This window comes from Telmatherina bonti (assembly GCF_933228915.1).
Source record: "Telmatherina bonti genome assembly, chromosome: 13".
NCBI lineage: Eukaryota > Metazoa > Chordata > Actinopteri > Atheriniformes > Telmatherinidae > Telmatherina > Telmatherina bonti.
In genome coordinates, this window is record NC_136611.1 from 27,800,429 (window position 1) to 27,817,568 (window position 17,140).

Here is a 17,140-nt window from a genome sequence, read left to right on the forward strand (position 1 = left end):
GCAAAGTGCTCATGTTGGCTACATGATGATAGACCTATTAATAAAACTGTTCCAATCAGACACATCTACATGAATGCAAGCAGCCGTTTGGAGGACACAAGCTTGGCAAAAAACAACAAAAAACAGATTTAATGGAGCAAAGACAGAATTTAAAGACATTTTAGAGAGTAAATTATTGAGTTACTTGCTGGAAACCAAGAAAGTTTCAGATTTTTGGCACACATATGTGTATTTATGATGCTACATTTATGGAGCAACAGAGGCTCTGTTCATAGCCATATGCATGAAAATAACTAATGAAAAGATTTCTTGTTTATTTTCATAAAATCAGTATTAAAAACTGCTGAAACTCATGATTAGATTATTCCTGGTGTTTAGTTGGTGTTGACTTGTGACCCTGAACCGTTCATTAACTTGCAAGGGGCTTAGGCTGCTGGGAGACCTCCCATGTCACACTCAGACAAAAAAAAAAAATCTTATTATACATCTAAAGTGACCAGTCCAACTTGTTCCAATTACCCATCTTTAATCAGTAGTATGATAGTTCAGCTGATGAACACATGACTCTTGCAACATGTCCCAAGACTGAGCATCAACATCTTAACTAGTTATTAACAGAACTGGAAAAACAATAAACACACTTACAACAATTAATTGCATTGTATTTTATAATAAAACTGCACCACTATAGCAGACATGACCAACTGCTGAATGTTCTGCCCTGAAGCAAGAAGACAAAGAAGAGGTAGGACCAGTGGCAGACAAAGAGAAGGGCATATGGTCGATAAAAGCAGATTACCACAACGTCCTCCACTTCCAGAGCACAGGAACACACAAACAAACATGGCTTTATGTAAATGTTTAATGCTGTGTAATTGGAACAGATCTACATCACAAGAAGAAAACTAGACCCTCGCTAGAAGGTGGCACTCAAGTCAAAAAAGACTTGTCTTTTCTTATTATGGATTAATTTATTTTGGTTATAATGGAGATAATCCGTGGGGAACCTAAAGGGACCGGAGCTAATGAAGGAAATTAATCTTCATCTTCATGTCATATTGCAGGCTGAAACAATCTCCAATAGGAATGGAAACATACACTCCATCTAGTAAACTCTGATCTAGTATGGTGATCATTTTTCCAGAACAGAAGTTTTTAGATAGAACTGCAAAAATACCTTTTTTTGTTAAGACTTAGAAATCTGTCCCATAATGTGACAGATGTTGTGTCCTTGTTGCTCCATCTGGAAGTTCATGTTTTTCCCAGAAGACTGACCCAAGTTTTTGGTTTCCTCCCAAAACTTGAGTAATACTTTCCCCGACACCAGCAGGGGCTCCTTAAAATGGGCTGTGACGTTAACAGGGGCTGTGATGACCTCAGCTCCTGGTGGCAAATGAAATGAAAAGGTCTGACCAGTAATGTGGAAAACAATCGACTTGTCACATGTATGACATGATGCTCAAAACAAACATCCACCAATCAATTGATTTTCTTACCTTTGTGCTTTTCTATCTCAGCCAAGCAGACAGACAGCATCCAGAGAGGTGGCGCCTTCTGAGATCTAAAGCCAAATAACCTGGCTGGCAGAGAGCAGAGCCGGTGGGGGGAGTAGTCAGAGAAGGACCACACACACCGCAGACCGACAGTCATGGGAACTTGGAGTTCTACCTGCTTCACATTTTCTTGTCCCAGCCCATCTGGAAGGCCTGCTAGTAGAAAGAAATCCATGTGTGTGTGATAGATATCGAAATTTGATGATGTATTCAGAGAGTTAGGTCAAAATGGTTGCAAACTTTCAAAGCAATTACCACAACATGCATCTTCATTTTTGGGTAAGCATCTGCTGGCTTTGCAGGTTGTTTTTCTGGACAGTAGTGTTAAGATGCTTTCCCACACTGGGCATCCAGAAGGAGAAGTAGCAGACAGACGGACGTCCACCTCTACCCCTGCAGGAGTCTGCTGATACTGAAGGACTCTAACCTGCAGCATGAACGGACCCTTCTTCAGTTCATCAACTGGCTGAAGGCTTTTTATACTCTGACGCACACGGACTAGACCTGAAAACAGCAGGACAAAATCACTGCTAAACCATAAGCTTTAGCCTCAAATCAGAATATGATAGTTGGTTATATTTATGCATACAATGCATCTTCTCAGAGTACAACTACTGCATGCGTGACTTGTACAAACATTAAAGTTCTGTTTCCTGCTAAACTGAATTGAGCCATTGATATAAGTTTTAATTTGTAGACCAACAAGTTTACGATAGATCTTTCATCTTGAATGGGTATTCGGGTCATGGTCATCGCCCAGCTTTGACGTAATTAACCTTTGAGCCCCATAGTTTTATTTTCTTGGCATATTTGCAACCAGTTATTACCATTTAAATAAAAATTTATCTTATGGTGAACGAGATTATTGCGTTTAAAATATATATGGCATTCAAACTTAGATTCTGCCTATTTTTGTTTTACTTGATTGTTTTTCTTTTGGAAATGGACAAACTGATTGTGACTGATGCAAACAAAACAAAATAAACTATTTGTTTACATAAAATATATATATAGTTTTGTTTTGTTTATTTGTTATCATAAACGTCATGTTGCTAGTGCTATTGTCCAAGCTGGAAACATTAGGAGGGAAATGGCTTATTCATGTATGTTAGTATTATGAATAGCTTTTTCCAAGGCTGACACTTTTACCTACAAACGAGGAAATAACTTGCATAAACTGGTTGCATCGCTTACCTGCTGGTCTGAGCCTGAAATGTCGATCTGTTAACAACATGAGCAGCAGTTTGCAACAGAGCATCTCAGGGAAGCACAGGGGGATGTCTCTAAACTCTGTGTCTGGATAGTCCCAACCATACCCTGCAGCCCAGCAGAACCTCCTCATCAATGTGCTCTCCAACCTACAAGAACACGCCGAGAACTGAGCAACACACATTTCACAGACTTTTTAGTTCTTTTACAACTAAACAAAAGTGCACGATGCTCACCTGCAGTTCAGCACCGTGTAAACAAGCTCGTGCGTCGTTGTGGCGGTGTCTGCGTACAGGTGGCCTGCCTTCCGCGTCATTACTCTCGTCAAATATTTCACGTAAAGATACATGAAACTCGGTAGCTTGTCGACACTCAGCACATTTGTTTTCAACAACTTATAAGAACAATAAATGTAAAGATAAAATAAATAAGTAGAACATACAGAAAGCGACGCCACAATGCAACTTTGCGTATTTCCCATTGCTGTTCAAACTGTATATTTACAACCCGAGTTAAAAGCCAATACTAGTACGGCGAGCGCAAAGGGACAAACTTCATAACTTCGCCTCTTTCATACAGACAATCATCAGAGCTGGTCTTTAAACATTGTTCTCACACATTTCAGCAGCACCACCATGTACATAAGAGTTTATTCATTTATTTACATCTTTACCAAGTACAAATCACAAAGTTTTCCTGTCTTCCATTTTACAGTAATGTAACAAAATGTAGAAATGCGTTAAGCTAATTATTATAATCTTTTTTAGAAAGTTTGAACTATTAAACTTTCGACTTTAAGATCATTCAAAATTAAGTGAAAAATAATAGATTCTTCACGGCGACAGGATGTTGTCCTAAACAGGCCTTGGAAAATTTCAGTGAACTGGTGTGAAACATACAGGCAACATTCATATTCAGGGTGGTGGGTGACATTGAGAAGGCCCAAATCACCCCCTTGGTCCTATCTTCTTTCTTTTAGGATACCAGTAGTGTTAGCTGATTATTATACCACCAGTCAGGACCTTGGAGGCCGTTTGGATGGCTAAATGAATAATATTTATTTGATGTACATTACTCCCGCACAACAGAAAAGTAGAGCAAAGGGGAAGAACTTGGATTGGGACAAAGACAGATTTGTTAATTCAGAGGGGTTCCTGAGGTGATGGGTATCTTCTGGCAGCAGAATGGTTTCTTCCAACTTCATCCAAACAGGAGCAGCAGCACAATGCAGACTGAATTAACAGCTATCAGCGGCACTGCAGAGCAACACAATTGATATGATCAGAGCCAGTCACTTATAACAGGGGTGCCCAAGTCCAGTCCTCCAGATCTACCATCCTGCAACCTTTAGACGCAACCCCTGTCCAGCACAGCTGAGTCAAATAGCTGAATTCCTCTTCTGCATGTCATTCAGCTCTGCAGAGGCCTGCTAACGAGCCACTTATTTGATTCAGGTGTGTTGGAGAAGGGTTGCACCTAAAAACAGCAGGATGGTAGATCTCTAGGACCGGACTTGGGCACCCCTGACTTATAATATTTGTGCCTGTAAGCATGTGTAAAAATGCACATTCACCTCTCATTACTGTCCTCACAGACCGGATAAGGTTCATCAGCTGCACCTTGACACCTGGTTCATCGCCAAATCCTCCAACACTTTGGTCCACTCCCCAGCCAACTTTTAAAAACAAAACCACACAAATTAAATGAAACAATATATTTCTTAAATTTTATCTTTACCAAAATGAATCAACGTCTAATATGCTGTCCAGTCGTTAGGAAAATCGAAATGGCCTTTATACAGGCAGTGTTAAATGTAGTAGCTGTTGTATTACTAAGTTAATGTAACTAAGCTGTATACCTGCAAAAAGTACATTTGAGGGGCTTTTACAGCCATTTAAAATAACAGGAAAAAAATTCACTTTTTTTGGGTGAAAAAACAAGTTCGTTAGTTTTATTGCTGATAGCCAAACACATAGCTAATTTCCCATCGCAAACACTGAAGCATTACAGATAACATGAAGTTTGGAAAACAGGCACTTACTTTTACTTAAAAATCTTTCTTCGTGCAACACAGCCACGGCGTTTATACACAGAATGGCTGCTTGGATTAAAGAATATAAGGTAAATGCCATGTTGTCTATAAAAGCTAACAGCAGGTTAGCGCAAGCTGACGCTATTTACGTATGACGTAGCCTACGGTGGCCGAGGAAGATAAAAGACACAAGATTGATGGATTAACGATAGCAAGTTAATAATTTAAATAATAATAATAAATTTAAAATACCGCCGAACAGCACTTTTTCTTCCAGGTCATACGTTTTACTTACTATGGCTTAAAAAAAAAAAAAGATACACAGTCTTGTTCCGATTGATGGGCAGCAACAACTGCTCCTGTCCGATTATCATTTAGAAATCTCCAGACCAGCAAACTACTCATTTGCAAGGCATTCCTAAATACATACACCTCTTTATGCTGCTGCAAAAACATAAAACCCAAAAGACAGAATCATGAGAATAAAAATCTTTATTAGTGTTTTATGAAGTCTGCATAATATGCCACACGCCTGAGAAGCTTATGGTCAGGAAAAAAAGAAAAAAAAAAAGGAATAAAGAAAGGCAAAGAGCGAGAGAGAGAGAGAGAGAGAGAGAGAGAGAAGTTCTATCAATACCGCCCTCTACTGGTAAAAACAACTGCAACATCTATTGTACTGACTGCTTTTGCAAAAAGATAGCTGTTAAATACACACGTACTGTACTACTGTTATGCATACGAAATTCTGGTCCACATCAGTTTTTGTAAGTTTTTTTTTTCTTTGTTTCACATTCATATGTTGTAGGCCAAAGATAAAAACAATGTAACACTGGACCCTAACAAATGGGTCAGTTCCCCAAATCCAAACTTCACTAGGTGCACTTAAAGTACAACCTCTAGTGTCGTTTCTAAATGCATTTACAACATGAGGTGCGGGGGGTGGGGGGGCATGTTAAACTTGCAACAGCCAAGTAAGTAGAGATTAAGGTAGTAAATCTTGTACATACTGTACTTCAATGACTGAACAAATACAATACACACATTAACACAGAATGTACCAGTGTGCAGGCACGTTCACTCTCCTCCCATGCTGCTGTAACAGTTTCAGCTAGTTATTTCTGGCTGACTTTTACTTGCTTGATTAAGCACCAAAAAGCTACAAGAGGTCACATGTGTTTATAAAGAGGAAGCGATGAATAAAATGGGCATTAAAAAGTTCGACATGCCTCAGGAATAATTATAACCATTACGGGAAAGGAGATTTTAAGTTTCAGTCAAATCTAACTGTTATGTGTACTTTAAATGCACCATATTTCTTTGGAGAAAACAAAACAAAACAAAACAAAACAAAGGCTATTCATAAGCTACGCATCATGTTGGGCAGTGATTAATTGTCTTGGTTAAAAACAAAAACAACAACAAAAAAAAAAAGATATGCTGTTGGGAATTAGAGGTAAAATAGGAATGATCCATGCCCTCCATTTTACTGTTAAACCACTGCGGTATTGAAAATATTTTAATAAAAAGTGAATGACAGAAAATTTTAAGTATATTTATATATAAAAATACATGAGAATACAAAAAGTAGCAAAACAATGGGGATATAGGCTAAAAACAATGAATTAATTGATACCTTCAGTTTTCTCCTGGTGAGACGTTTAATGCTTCACCTCGAAGAGTCCAAAGACTCCCAGTGATGTCAGAAGAAAGAAAAGAAGAACAAAACCAAAATAAACAACAACAAAAACAAAACAAGGAATTCAGATAACCACCTATATTCTCTGGTCCCTGCCCAGTATGCCTTGCAAAGCCTGGTCAATATCTTTGTTACCAGGCGGTCCATTGGAGATGCAAATCAACTACGCTGAGGGCTGCCATATAAGGACAAAAATAAACTACAGCCAGACTGAGTTCTTTAGATGTGGAAACATTTCTTTTACTAACATTCCTATATGTCCATTTAAAGGGTATGTCTTACAACGACACACGTTATGAACTGAAAATAAAAAAGGGCCATTGTGGCAGTGAATTTAATCAAATTTCATAAACACACTGTGGCATTTCCTTCAGAGGAAAAACAGCCACCAAGGTCATCATTTCTTCACCAAGCCTCCTCCCCCTGACAAAAGATGGGGCCAAGTTTCCCAGAGAAAAGTAAACTTAGGTTCAGAACAATGGTTGTAGTGGGCTGGAACAGAAATCATTTTAGCATTTCAAGCTCATGTTACGTATACAAGCCATCTTCAACACTGAGAAACTATTCACAGATATTTTTGGTATTTCCTCTACTTCCCACACTAAAAACCAATATACATTTTATTTGTACCACAAATAGATCTAATATTAAGGATTTGGGGCAAAGCAATTTAACAAGGTGCATGACAAATGGGTAACAAAGTGCCAATCTCTTTTTTTTTTTGTTGTTGTTGTTTTCACTGAAAATCTGTATGTGTAGATATGAGTGCAACAGTGTGGGTGCGTTTGATCGTCTCTATATGTGGGTGTATAAAGTTAAAGTGGAATGTGGAACTGGGCCACAAATACTATGAAGTATGTTACAAAAAAACTGATTCAGCGGGGTTTCCATTTTTTTCTCCATTTAAGGACTCACATGATTAGAGTTTAATGATCTTTGAAATGGTTTTTTTTTTTTTTTTTTTACGGGGGCGTTTCCTCAGCTGTTCAGGACATACTGGAGCAACGTGCAGATGGGGAACCCATCTGGGTCAGAACCTTGTCAAGCCACTGCAGGGGACCATTCAAATGCAGCTCGATCCAGCATGGAGTGCTTGTGACAGTTTGTCGCCTGGAAAACAGAAACATGCCCTTTACAACATGTGACTTGTGATGATTAAGTTGTTTGGTTATGCTAAACATGCAATTTACCAGCCCTGAGAGGCATGTGGGGCACATTATTTGATGATTTTAAGTCTGTCCTTAAAACCCACTTCTTTGCGCTGGCATCTGGTCATACCTGAGCTTTTTCTTTGTGTATTTTGATTTTTTTACTTTTATTTTAGATTCTTATTTTGTGACCAGATTTTATTTGCTGCTGTAGAAATGTGCTATATAAATAAACTTGAACTTGAACATTATTTGCGTAAATATGCGTGCTTGTTTACAAGAAGCAGCTAACATTATTTCAGAGACAGTGCTCACCTATACTCGGCTCCCCAGCCTTTCACAAAGCTCATACGGATGGTGCACATCCTGGTGAGTTGGTAGACAGCCTCAAAGCCCTGGTTGACCGACTGGGCCAGCAGGGCAGCAAATTCCTGGTTGTTGAAGATTTTCAGATTACAGCCTGAGAGGATAAAGATGAATGTGTTAAAACTGACTACATATAAGACTGGGCAGCATGTCAAACTTCCCACTCTGAATATGAGACAATACATTTTAGGTTTGTCCTTCATAGCTGTGCCAGGATGTGAGCATTTGCTCCTTGCCACTCTTTATTTCCCTTTTTGCTTATGAGCAACACGAGTTGAAAACTTGATAATAGTTTTCTGTCAGTAAACCATCTAGTGTTTAATGGGCTGATAACTTGGACAAACTGCTGCCAGTTTCCTTTTCTGAATGACCAGAAAAGCCCAATCAGCTACTTTTCTGCCCTTACTTCTGCCGAGCAGCTCCAGCTGTGAACTGTGCGTGAAAAATGACTCTCAGAGCCATTTTCACATTGGAACACAATAAAAAATAATTAAGCAACAGAATTACATTTGTTAAATGTTAATAAAAACTTCTTTTAAAAGGCCAACAACCTGTTTGCCCATAAGCAAAGGACTTCAAGCTTCAAAGTGCATTCAAATGCACCTAACTTATACTTTTATTATCAATATTGTGAAATAAACAAATCAATAAATGAAGCACATCAACATCTTAAATATCAAATCAGAGCAACAGAGCATATTTTTTGTCTGCTCCATGCATTTTTTTGTTTTTTTGGTAACTGGAAATAAAAACCTATACATATGTGCCCAGAAGCTTCCCAGTCTATACTTTCTTTAACTCAGAGGGCGGCATCATGTAATCAACACCAGTCTCGCTGACGTCTTCTGCCTCTTACCTGGGGGGATTTTACACACCGTCGCCGGATGCCAGCCATACCGCTGGTTGCAGTTTGGACTCTGGACAAAGATGGCGCTATCACTCAAGCACTCAGCAAACACCTCCCCTCCAATGTAGTAAAGTCTAACTCCCCTTCCTGTGAACAGAATCCATTTGTTTTTCAAGGCCAGTAAACATGAGATTATACTTGAGTGAATTGTTGAAACAAACTAACAAGCTGTGCTAAGACTGATACTGTGAGGCTGCACCATACCTATATGCCTTCGGGTCATCTCCACAGTGGCATTCCTGTTTACGTTGGACAGCAGGCCCAGACAGAACCGCTCAGAATTAGATGGATCTGTGAATCCATCCACAGTCAGCGACGGCTGAGAAGCATGAAACGTTTCCCCCACACGTTGGTTCAGCTCATAGTAGGCTATAGAGCACCAAAAGGCCGGCTCGGAGTAAGTCACCGGCTGTAGGTCTACAGGAAAGAAGCACACCAGTAAGGTAAAACCATCAGGACATATTCAGCACCAGTTCTAATATAATAGACCATCCTCAGGTTTCGTCACTGATCATCTGATGTGCACGTCGCCGATGTTCGCAGGTGGTACAAAGCTAAACAAAACAGGCGTTCAGCTACCCGCTCTGCTGCTACAGCTAGCTTTTTGGCACATTAATGCTGTGTCCTTGGATGCTCAAGTCGACTTCCCAAAGATGGGAGTTCATTTTCCAGACTTCCTGCTGAGTCTAAATGAAGGGCTAAATGGTTTGCTGCCATCAAACCAGATACCTGGAAGTACGCTCAGTTGTCTAGTGACCTCTTTATTTGTGGTACGCAGCAAATTTTAAAAAAAAATAAAAAAAAATAAAAAATTTAATTTCTCACAATGTAAAGTTGACAGCGGCGAAGTTGGTTGGACATTTGACAAATTCAACCTTTTCTGTAGAGTAAATATAAGAAATGGTGTGGAGAGTTTCAGTTTTAATGAAAAGTTACAGACTTAAATTCCTTTGTGGAGTCTATAAACAGTCATGAAATAGAAGTGTTTTCTCATAGTATTTTGTAACATTAACTTGTAACTATAACATACAGACACCTGTAATTTCTACATGCCATTAATGTTATCTGCGTCTGCTGTTTTACATGTTTGACATAAAAAGGAACTGCTCTGTTTCGGGCACTCTCCACAGCTGGAGGTCTGACGCCCATACTATCACGAAATATCCACAAACCTCTAAAGATTTGTAAGCTTTTAATTCTGCCCCTGTGAAATTTACTTGGCAACTGTAAAAGTTGAGGTAAGCTAAATCGGGCAGCAATAAATAAAAAGTCGGCGGTTTTGGAGGTTTTTTAAACCAGGGTTTGGGAAAATTGCACTGGTCTTGTACAACAACAACAACTCTGTGATCTGACCACACTACAGTGCTGAACTGGTTTGGAAAGTATGAAGTCCACTCGCGTCATCCTTGATGTGAGACAGTTAACAGTAGTTTGACAAGTCGTTTGATAGCGGCAACTGACTTTTTGTCACCCAACATGACAATTTAACAAAAAATGGGCAGCAGTAGCTCAGCAGGAAGAGCAGTCGTCTTCCAGCTGGAAAGTTGGGAGATCGATCCAGGCTTCCCCTGACTATGTGCTAAAGTGTCCCTGGGCAAGACACTAAAACCCCAAGCTGCCCCCCGATGTGCCTGTCAGGATATGAGTGTGTAAGTCGCTTTGGATAGAAGAGTCTGCTAAATGACTGTAGAACAGAATAGAATAGAAAATGTGACGTCACCGAGAATGGTCTATATTCAACAAACCCACTAATTAAGTTCTAACAGCACCGCAATGCTAGTATTGCAAACACTTGGAGCTGTCCCGATGTTCATGTGTGTCAAGCTTGTTACATACTCCACGAGAAGCAAGAACTTTTTTTCTTGTTCTCGAGGCCTCGAGACGAAAATGACATCATTTTGTTCTCGCAGACGTGTTTGAAGACAGTTCTCGACACATCAGGTTGGCAGAACTTTTTTCTTGCGGGGCTCTGAGAAGTATCCTGTGATTAGTCGGACATTTGAGGTGGGCATCGTTAACTCGGAAAAGCATGACGCGGGCAGTTGCTGCTTCCGCAATTTGCCTGTTGCACGTAAAACGAATTGTTTTGATAAAACAGCTGATCGAGTTGGTGAGAAAGTACAAACATTTTTACAGCATGCAGCATTAAAACACTCAGACCCAGCTGCGTGCACAACCCGCCCTGCTGCAGACAAAGTTGCTTGTTAAATATGAATCAACTGGGTTCATTGCACATAAAAGCAGAAATCGCTGCCCACAGTGATCCCTCCCCGCTACAGACAAAGCTTCTCATGGAGAATAGATGGACCTGACGAAAAAAGAACTTTTTTTCTTGTTCTTGAAGCCTCGAGAGCAAGAACACAGTCCTTGCTTCTCGTGGAGGATGTAACAAGCTTTATTCTTATGCAAGTAATGCTTGCATTAGAAATGTAAAATACAACACTCACCCATGTTGTGATTGACAGGGGACAGAGTGCTGGGGGAAAGCTGTGCCGGAGAACCTAAAGAAGAAAACAGGAAGTTATAGACACGAATAAGTTTCTAGTAAATAGAGCACATGCCCAGCAGGTAGCTCATGATTTACTTTATTGTCATGTGTTGTAAGGAAAGACAAAATTAAATTATAAAACTGATTGCTTTTAGAGTGATGATGACTTTTCTTAATCTGATCTAATAAAGTCCTTGTCTGTTTGTTCAAGAACTTGCTTACTGGTGAATATTTCAGATTTGTCTGACTGTAACTTGTTGACCAGTCAAAAGTCAAAAGGATTATAAATAATCCACATCAAGCCACAGGGATTGAAATATCACAACTAAATAATGATGGACTAGACTGGAGAGCCAACATGCAGCCAGATCATTAAAGCAAAAGGACATCTAAACAACAGATGGTTTAATAGCAGACAGTTTCTTTGAAGAAGCACATCTGAACTCCAGATGTTGGACCATTAACTGCACATTTCTGTCCATGCTGTCAGCTGGGAAAATTCACCAATGTTCCCAGCAGACTGCCAACTGCCAACCAGCTTTTATATTTACCAATTTTCTCAATAATGAATTATTTAACAATGTAATTTCCTTTTGGGGATTAATTATTCATAATTAAAATTAATTTACATAACACCACAAGGAGCTACTTTCACAGCATGTCAACAATAAAAATTCCCAAAAGCTGAGTGTGAAGTAGCTGGGATTGTTACAGTAGTAGAGAAATGTGACTGTATTTGTATTTGGTGATCTAAACAGACATGGGTACCAACCAACTACTTCTCTCAGGCATTCCAGGTGTAAATCCTTCTCTAATAATCTGACAGTGGTTTAATATGCAAGTTTATGAGCAAGTAGTTAGAATAACAAGCTTGAATGACAGCAATTACACTGATACTGGCTGATGGGTGAATTGTTATTATAAACTGAATAAACAAAACTTGAAATAAGCTGTAACTTAATCGTAAATATCATGTTCGCTCACCACACTGAAATAGATTTTAGCCTTTTACATTAGAAATACGCTCAGACCCAGTCTTGTATATTAAATGTAAAATATTACTGCCGAGCTGAGTTTCTATCTGTAAATATACAGTATACAGTAATGTATACGGTCATAAAAAGTAAAGCAAACTGTTTACTTGGATTTTTCTTCTTTATGAAGAGCGACTTCATCAAGACATAAAAAACAAACAAAACAAAGAAAAAGGCATCATTTCTTAAACTATGTGATTCCTTTACTGACAATTCAGAGCTGGGGTATCCAGCTCCGGTCCTTGTGGTCCATGGTATTGCAGGTTCGCCAACACATCTGACTTAAATAATCAGTCATTGTGCTGAACTTCATTGACTGTTGAAGCCATTTAATGTAAGCTGGGTGTGTTGGATAAAGAATAGAAAAGGAGAACTTGAGAGTGTATGTAGATTGTTTTTAAATCCCATGTTAACAACTTTTTGTGTGTGAATGTTGATTTTACTGTTAATTTTTATGACTTGGTTTAATCTTGTAAAACACTTTGTGTGGTCTGTGGCATGAAAAGTGCTTAAGAAATAAAGTTGGATTTGATTTGATACATTGAAAACCTGCAGGACAACGGCCTTCCAGGATCAATTTTGGACACGTCTTAGGTCACCTCAAAAACAACAGGACAACATTGGTATATGAAACAGGTTTAAAGTGACAACCTGAGCGACACATGGGTTGGAGAGTAGGGCAAGAAAAGGAGTGAATGCTAGTCTATGGTACCTGTATCCATACTTTGATTCATCTGTTGATCGCTGGCCTCCCCATCCTCACTGATGTAGCCTGGTGGAGGTGTTTCTGTTGATACAATAAATGGTACAAAAACAGTAAGCTGACATATTTGCATAATGAATTATTACTGTGAAGCCTGACAAACAAAAAGCAGGACATTTCATTCAACCGAGAAGCTAATTCTCTCACTTCACCCACGTCCAACAAAAGTGAAATGTTGACATTCATACCTGGTATATAGTTGTTTGGTGGTTCAATTCCTGCTGGAAAGTTTGTGTTTTCAGGTATGGAATGAGTGTAGTCATCCAGAGGTGGCAGTTCTGGCAGGATGTCTGAATGTCTTGGCACAAGAACAGGAGGCAGCACTATAGCGTTGGGTGAAGGTGAAAAGATTAGTTAGATCTTCCACCAGTTCAAACCTTTTTCATTGAACATTTATTGGACATTACACATGGATGGAAATTCAGAAAATAAGTGCGTACTTTTAAGGAAGTTGTTAGAACAAAAAAATGAACTTAAATACACCACTTGTATGTTTCTTTTGTATTCAGGTTGCCAATTACATTCTTATCAAACTCTTTGCCTTCAAGATCATAAATGAACATACGTTCCAAACTCAAAAATCACAGAAAGAAAAAGTTCCATCAAAATAATCCACAATTATAAAGGAAAAAAAAATCTATATTATGCAAAGACATAAAAATGATTCCAGACTTATTAACTAGTCGATTAGTCCAAATGGTGTATGAGATCAAGAGCTTTTTAAAAGCAAGTTATGTGCCAATGAGCAGAGACATGACGCTGTTTACAGCGCTGTTAAAAGAACAATACGGCCCATTTCAACAATCAACAATCCTTTCGGGGATTAATAAAGTATTTTTCATTTAATTTAATTTAATTTCATTCATTTTAAAGTCGCGCCAGAGATTGAGAGAGACGCACAGCATGTCAGCTGGTCTGACCCATAGCGCAAATCAGTGTCACGGGGGGCCGTTGTAGCAGTTTTTGAAACTGCCGGTTTAGCTATGTACAATATTGCTAAAGGCTTTAGCGATAAACACCACAAAGCTCTTCCAGTTACAGCAGAGTACAGTGTCTATGGATTAGAATGAAGGGAGTTCCCTGCAAAGCTAGCTGCAGCTTCAGCCCAGGAGTAACCATCTCACATCTACTTCCTGAAATCAGTTTGGAGGCAGAAGCAGGAAAGTTTAGCAGCAGCTTTTACTCATTGTGGAGACAGCCAGAGCAGCATGGTTGCTAAACCATCATAGAAACGTTGCTTCATGGGAATATTGCGGTGAGCGTGACGTTCAGTTCACCTGGAATAGCAGCTGCCCAGTTCATGAAGCCAACCCAGGTTCAATACTCCCATCTCCCTTACCCAATATCTCGTCCATTTACTGAACTATAAAAGGACCCTAGAGCCCACAAAATGTAATAAATAAATAAATAATAAAGGTTTATGGAACACACACATTATACAGATAATCTTTCATACTTGTTTTACAATTTACATTTGGGGATAAAGTATTTTTTAATTTTGTTTGATTATGTCATGATGTCACAAATAATCAGTTGTTTGCCCTAACAAGACTACATCAACACTGACTCGAAACACCCAATCCGTCGACATCAAAAGAGGCATTTCATGGCGTTTTAGGTGAGTAATGTCCACTGGATAGATTCATCTTACCTGGGGTCTCCACCCTCTGGTAGTGGTAGGGGTTGATGCAAACGTCGTCTTTCTTGAGGTGGAAGGCATATTCACAGGCCTCAATGGCACGCAGCTCATGGTGGCTGTGAAGGTCCGGCCATCGCCACAATCTGCAGTAGATAACATGGGGAAGCCCCTTCCTGTGGGAGACTTGTAGGCGGCCATCCAGGGATCTGATTGAGCCGTAAACAGCAAAGTTGTTTGAGAAAAAGGCAAAAGAAACACAGGGGATGGGAGGGGTTTACACATAATATGGCCTGGAAGGGGAAATAACAGAAATGGATTCGAGTGGTGACGGAAAACAAAAGGTGCTCTTCATGTTTGTGATGTCTGACATTTTAAATGACAACTTTCCCACATCAAAGTTGTAAGCAACACCATACAATAGTTAAAGATAGTCACCTGGTTTGGTCAGGATAGCTGTATAGGCTTGATGTATCCCACTGTTCTATCGTATTTGGTGTACTCAGTCCCCATATTTCAGAGCAATTGCTGTGCACAGAGAAAACAACAAAACAAAAACAAAAAACAAATGATAAACATGGGACGTGGCTCATTCAGAAATATCAGTATGGGTGTGTGAACAATAAAAGGCCTCTTTTATTGGAGTCTTATGACAAAATAAAGACATCAAATTCACATACAGGTGTAGAAATGAAAGATGGGAACTTCAAATAAGAGAAGCCTTTTCAACAGAATTGAGGAAAAACAAGATACATGGAATCTGCTAACACACAATGAGTGAAACAAAGATCTTCCTCTGACAGTGTGGCACTGCATCCAACACTGAAAACAACTCAAAATGTTTCATTTTGGTCATTTATGTCAGAACCTATCTAGAGACATTCAAACAAAACACTGAAGACACTCAATGGCACATAAGAGCGTGTGTGTTGGGGGTAGGGGGGACAACCTTGGCAAAAAAAACTATTTCCAGACTTTCTTAAAACATACACAAGAAAGCTGAAAAAAGGAGTGGAATGAAAAGACATGAGAATTGTTGCTTCTGAATAACAGGACAGTGACTGATTCTGTGTATTACATGTGACATCTAAACTACAGTGTAGTACTGTATGATTATAGTGGGATCTCATTTGAAATACAAAGTTTCAATTGCCTGGTTCAAACCAGGGGGAAAAAAGCTAAACCTGCCAATTTTCAATTTTAGAGATTTAAATTTCATGATCAGCAGCCGTTTTTACCATAGAAAGCAATGCAAATACCAAAGTATCAACCTAAAGGTTAAATATCTGAAAATAGCATGTTTGGTGAAAGTTGGGTTTATAAGCCCACTAATCATTGTCAAAATGTGCCACTTTCTGTATGGTTAGAAGCAGTTTCATAGACAGGCAAAATTTGGAGTTTTTAGTCATGTGTCTTACTTCAGTGATCTTTTACAAATAGAGAAATTAAACAACTCATATCAAGCCAGCCATTTTATCTCTGTAAACCTAACAGTGTGGTCTACAACATCCCTCTGGCGATAACATCCAGCCCCCTATCTTTGGACACGCAAACATCTGACAAGGTACTCGACAGGCAGTACGTCAGCGAAGAATGAATTTTCTAACAACATTCCCACTGAACATGAGTGGATCATCAAGGCTGGCTGGCTGATAAAGAACATCTTCTCTTGACCTTAATGTTTCCTTTCCCAGGAAAAAGCTGCAGGCTCTTTTGTCATGTTCAGATAATTCTAAATAGACTAAATTATATTGTACCATTTTACATCTCTAAATAAAACTTTTCCCATTTTCATTTGTAGTCATATGTGGTATTTAGCATAGAAAACTATGAAAATTTTAATATGTAAAAGGTAAGAACACCACATCTACTAACAGCCCAAGCTTTCACAGTTTAATATTTGGTAGAGGTGTCAAATACACACACCAGCAGAAATGTAATAGCAAACTGTTTTCAAAACACATTTTTTTAACAATAATAAAAAGATGTGCAGCATACCTGGGGATGGTGACACACTTTGTGTTGCAGTTCTGTGTAGCGATAGCTTTTTCCAGTTCATCCAGGTGGCCTGTCTTCTTAAGTTTTTTCACTAAATTCTTCACAGCCTTTTCACACCATTTCTCCTCTTGCCCATTCTGCTCCCCATTGCTCGCAACGCCTGGTCCACTGGTTGACTTCTTCCAACCCAAAAGCCTCTTCACCACAGGAGGAGTGAATGGCAAGATGGATGACATCTTGACTGGACAAACCAGGTGTCTCCAGGGGACAAACAAATTCTCTCACACAGAGAGGGGATCTGGAGCTGTAG

The 17,140-nt window shown here is 39.2% G+C and overlaps 3 protein-coding genes across 4 annotated transcripts; all 3 read right to left on the minus strand.

The window, feature by feature from the left end:
• Positions 1-685: 685 nt before the first annotated feature.
• Positions 686-3,267, minus strand: LOC306764200 (uncharacterized protein). Of its 2 annotated transcripts, none has more exons than XM_079251250.1 (5): positions 2,999-3,267; positions 2,748-2,911; positions 1,809-2,057; positions 1,497-1,706; positions 686-1,383 (listed from the first exon to the last, which is right to left on the minus strand). In XM_079251250.1, the coding sequence occupies exons 1-5, from the start codon at positions 3,241-3,243 to the stop codon at positions 1,187-1,189; spliced, it is 1,065 nt and encodes a 354-aa protein (XP_079107376.1). In that variant the 5' UTR covers positions 3,244-3,267; the 3' UTR covers positions 686-1,186. The 2 variants fall into 2 exon arrangements, with proteins under 2 accessions (XP_079107376.1, XP_079107375.1); XM_079251249.1 differs by having other exon boundaries at positions 1,497-1,709.
• Positions 3,268-3,440: 173 nt separating this feature from the next.
• On the minus strand, positions 3,441-4,939 carry LOC306764788 (immediate early response 3-interacting protein 1). The gene is made up of 3 exons (XM_079252032.1): positions 4,804-4,939; positions 4,336-4,437; positions 3,441-4,018 (listed from the first exon to the last, which is right to left on the minus strand). The coding sequence occupies exons 1-3, from the start codon at positions 4,892-4,894 to the stop codon at positions 3,963-3,965; spliced, it is 249 nt and encodes an 82-aa protein (XP_079108158.1). The 5' UTR covers positions 4,895-4,939; the 3' UTR covers positions 3,441-3,962.
• Positions 4,940-5,365: 426 nt separating this feature from the next.
• On the minus strand, positions 5,366-17,140 carry LOC306764000 (mothers against decapentaplegic homolog 2). Its single transcript, XM_079250983.1, has 10 exons — positions 16,831-17,140; positions 15,271-15,360; positions 14,848-15,041; positions 13,385-13,519; positions 13,146-13,220; positions 11,359-11,412; positions 9,116-9,328; positions 8,861-8,998; positions 7,954-8,098; positions 5,366-7,600 (listed from the first exon to the last, which is right to left on the minus strand). The coding sequence occupies exons 1-10, from the start codon at positions 17,064-17,066 to the stop codon at positions 7,477-7,479; spliced, it is 1,404 nt and encodes a 467-aa protein (XP_079107109.1). The 5' UTR covers positions 17,067-17,140; the 3' UTR covers positions 5,366-7,476.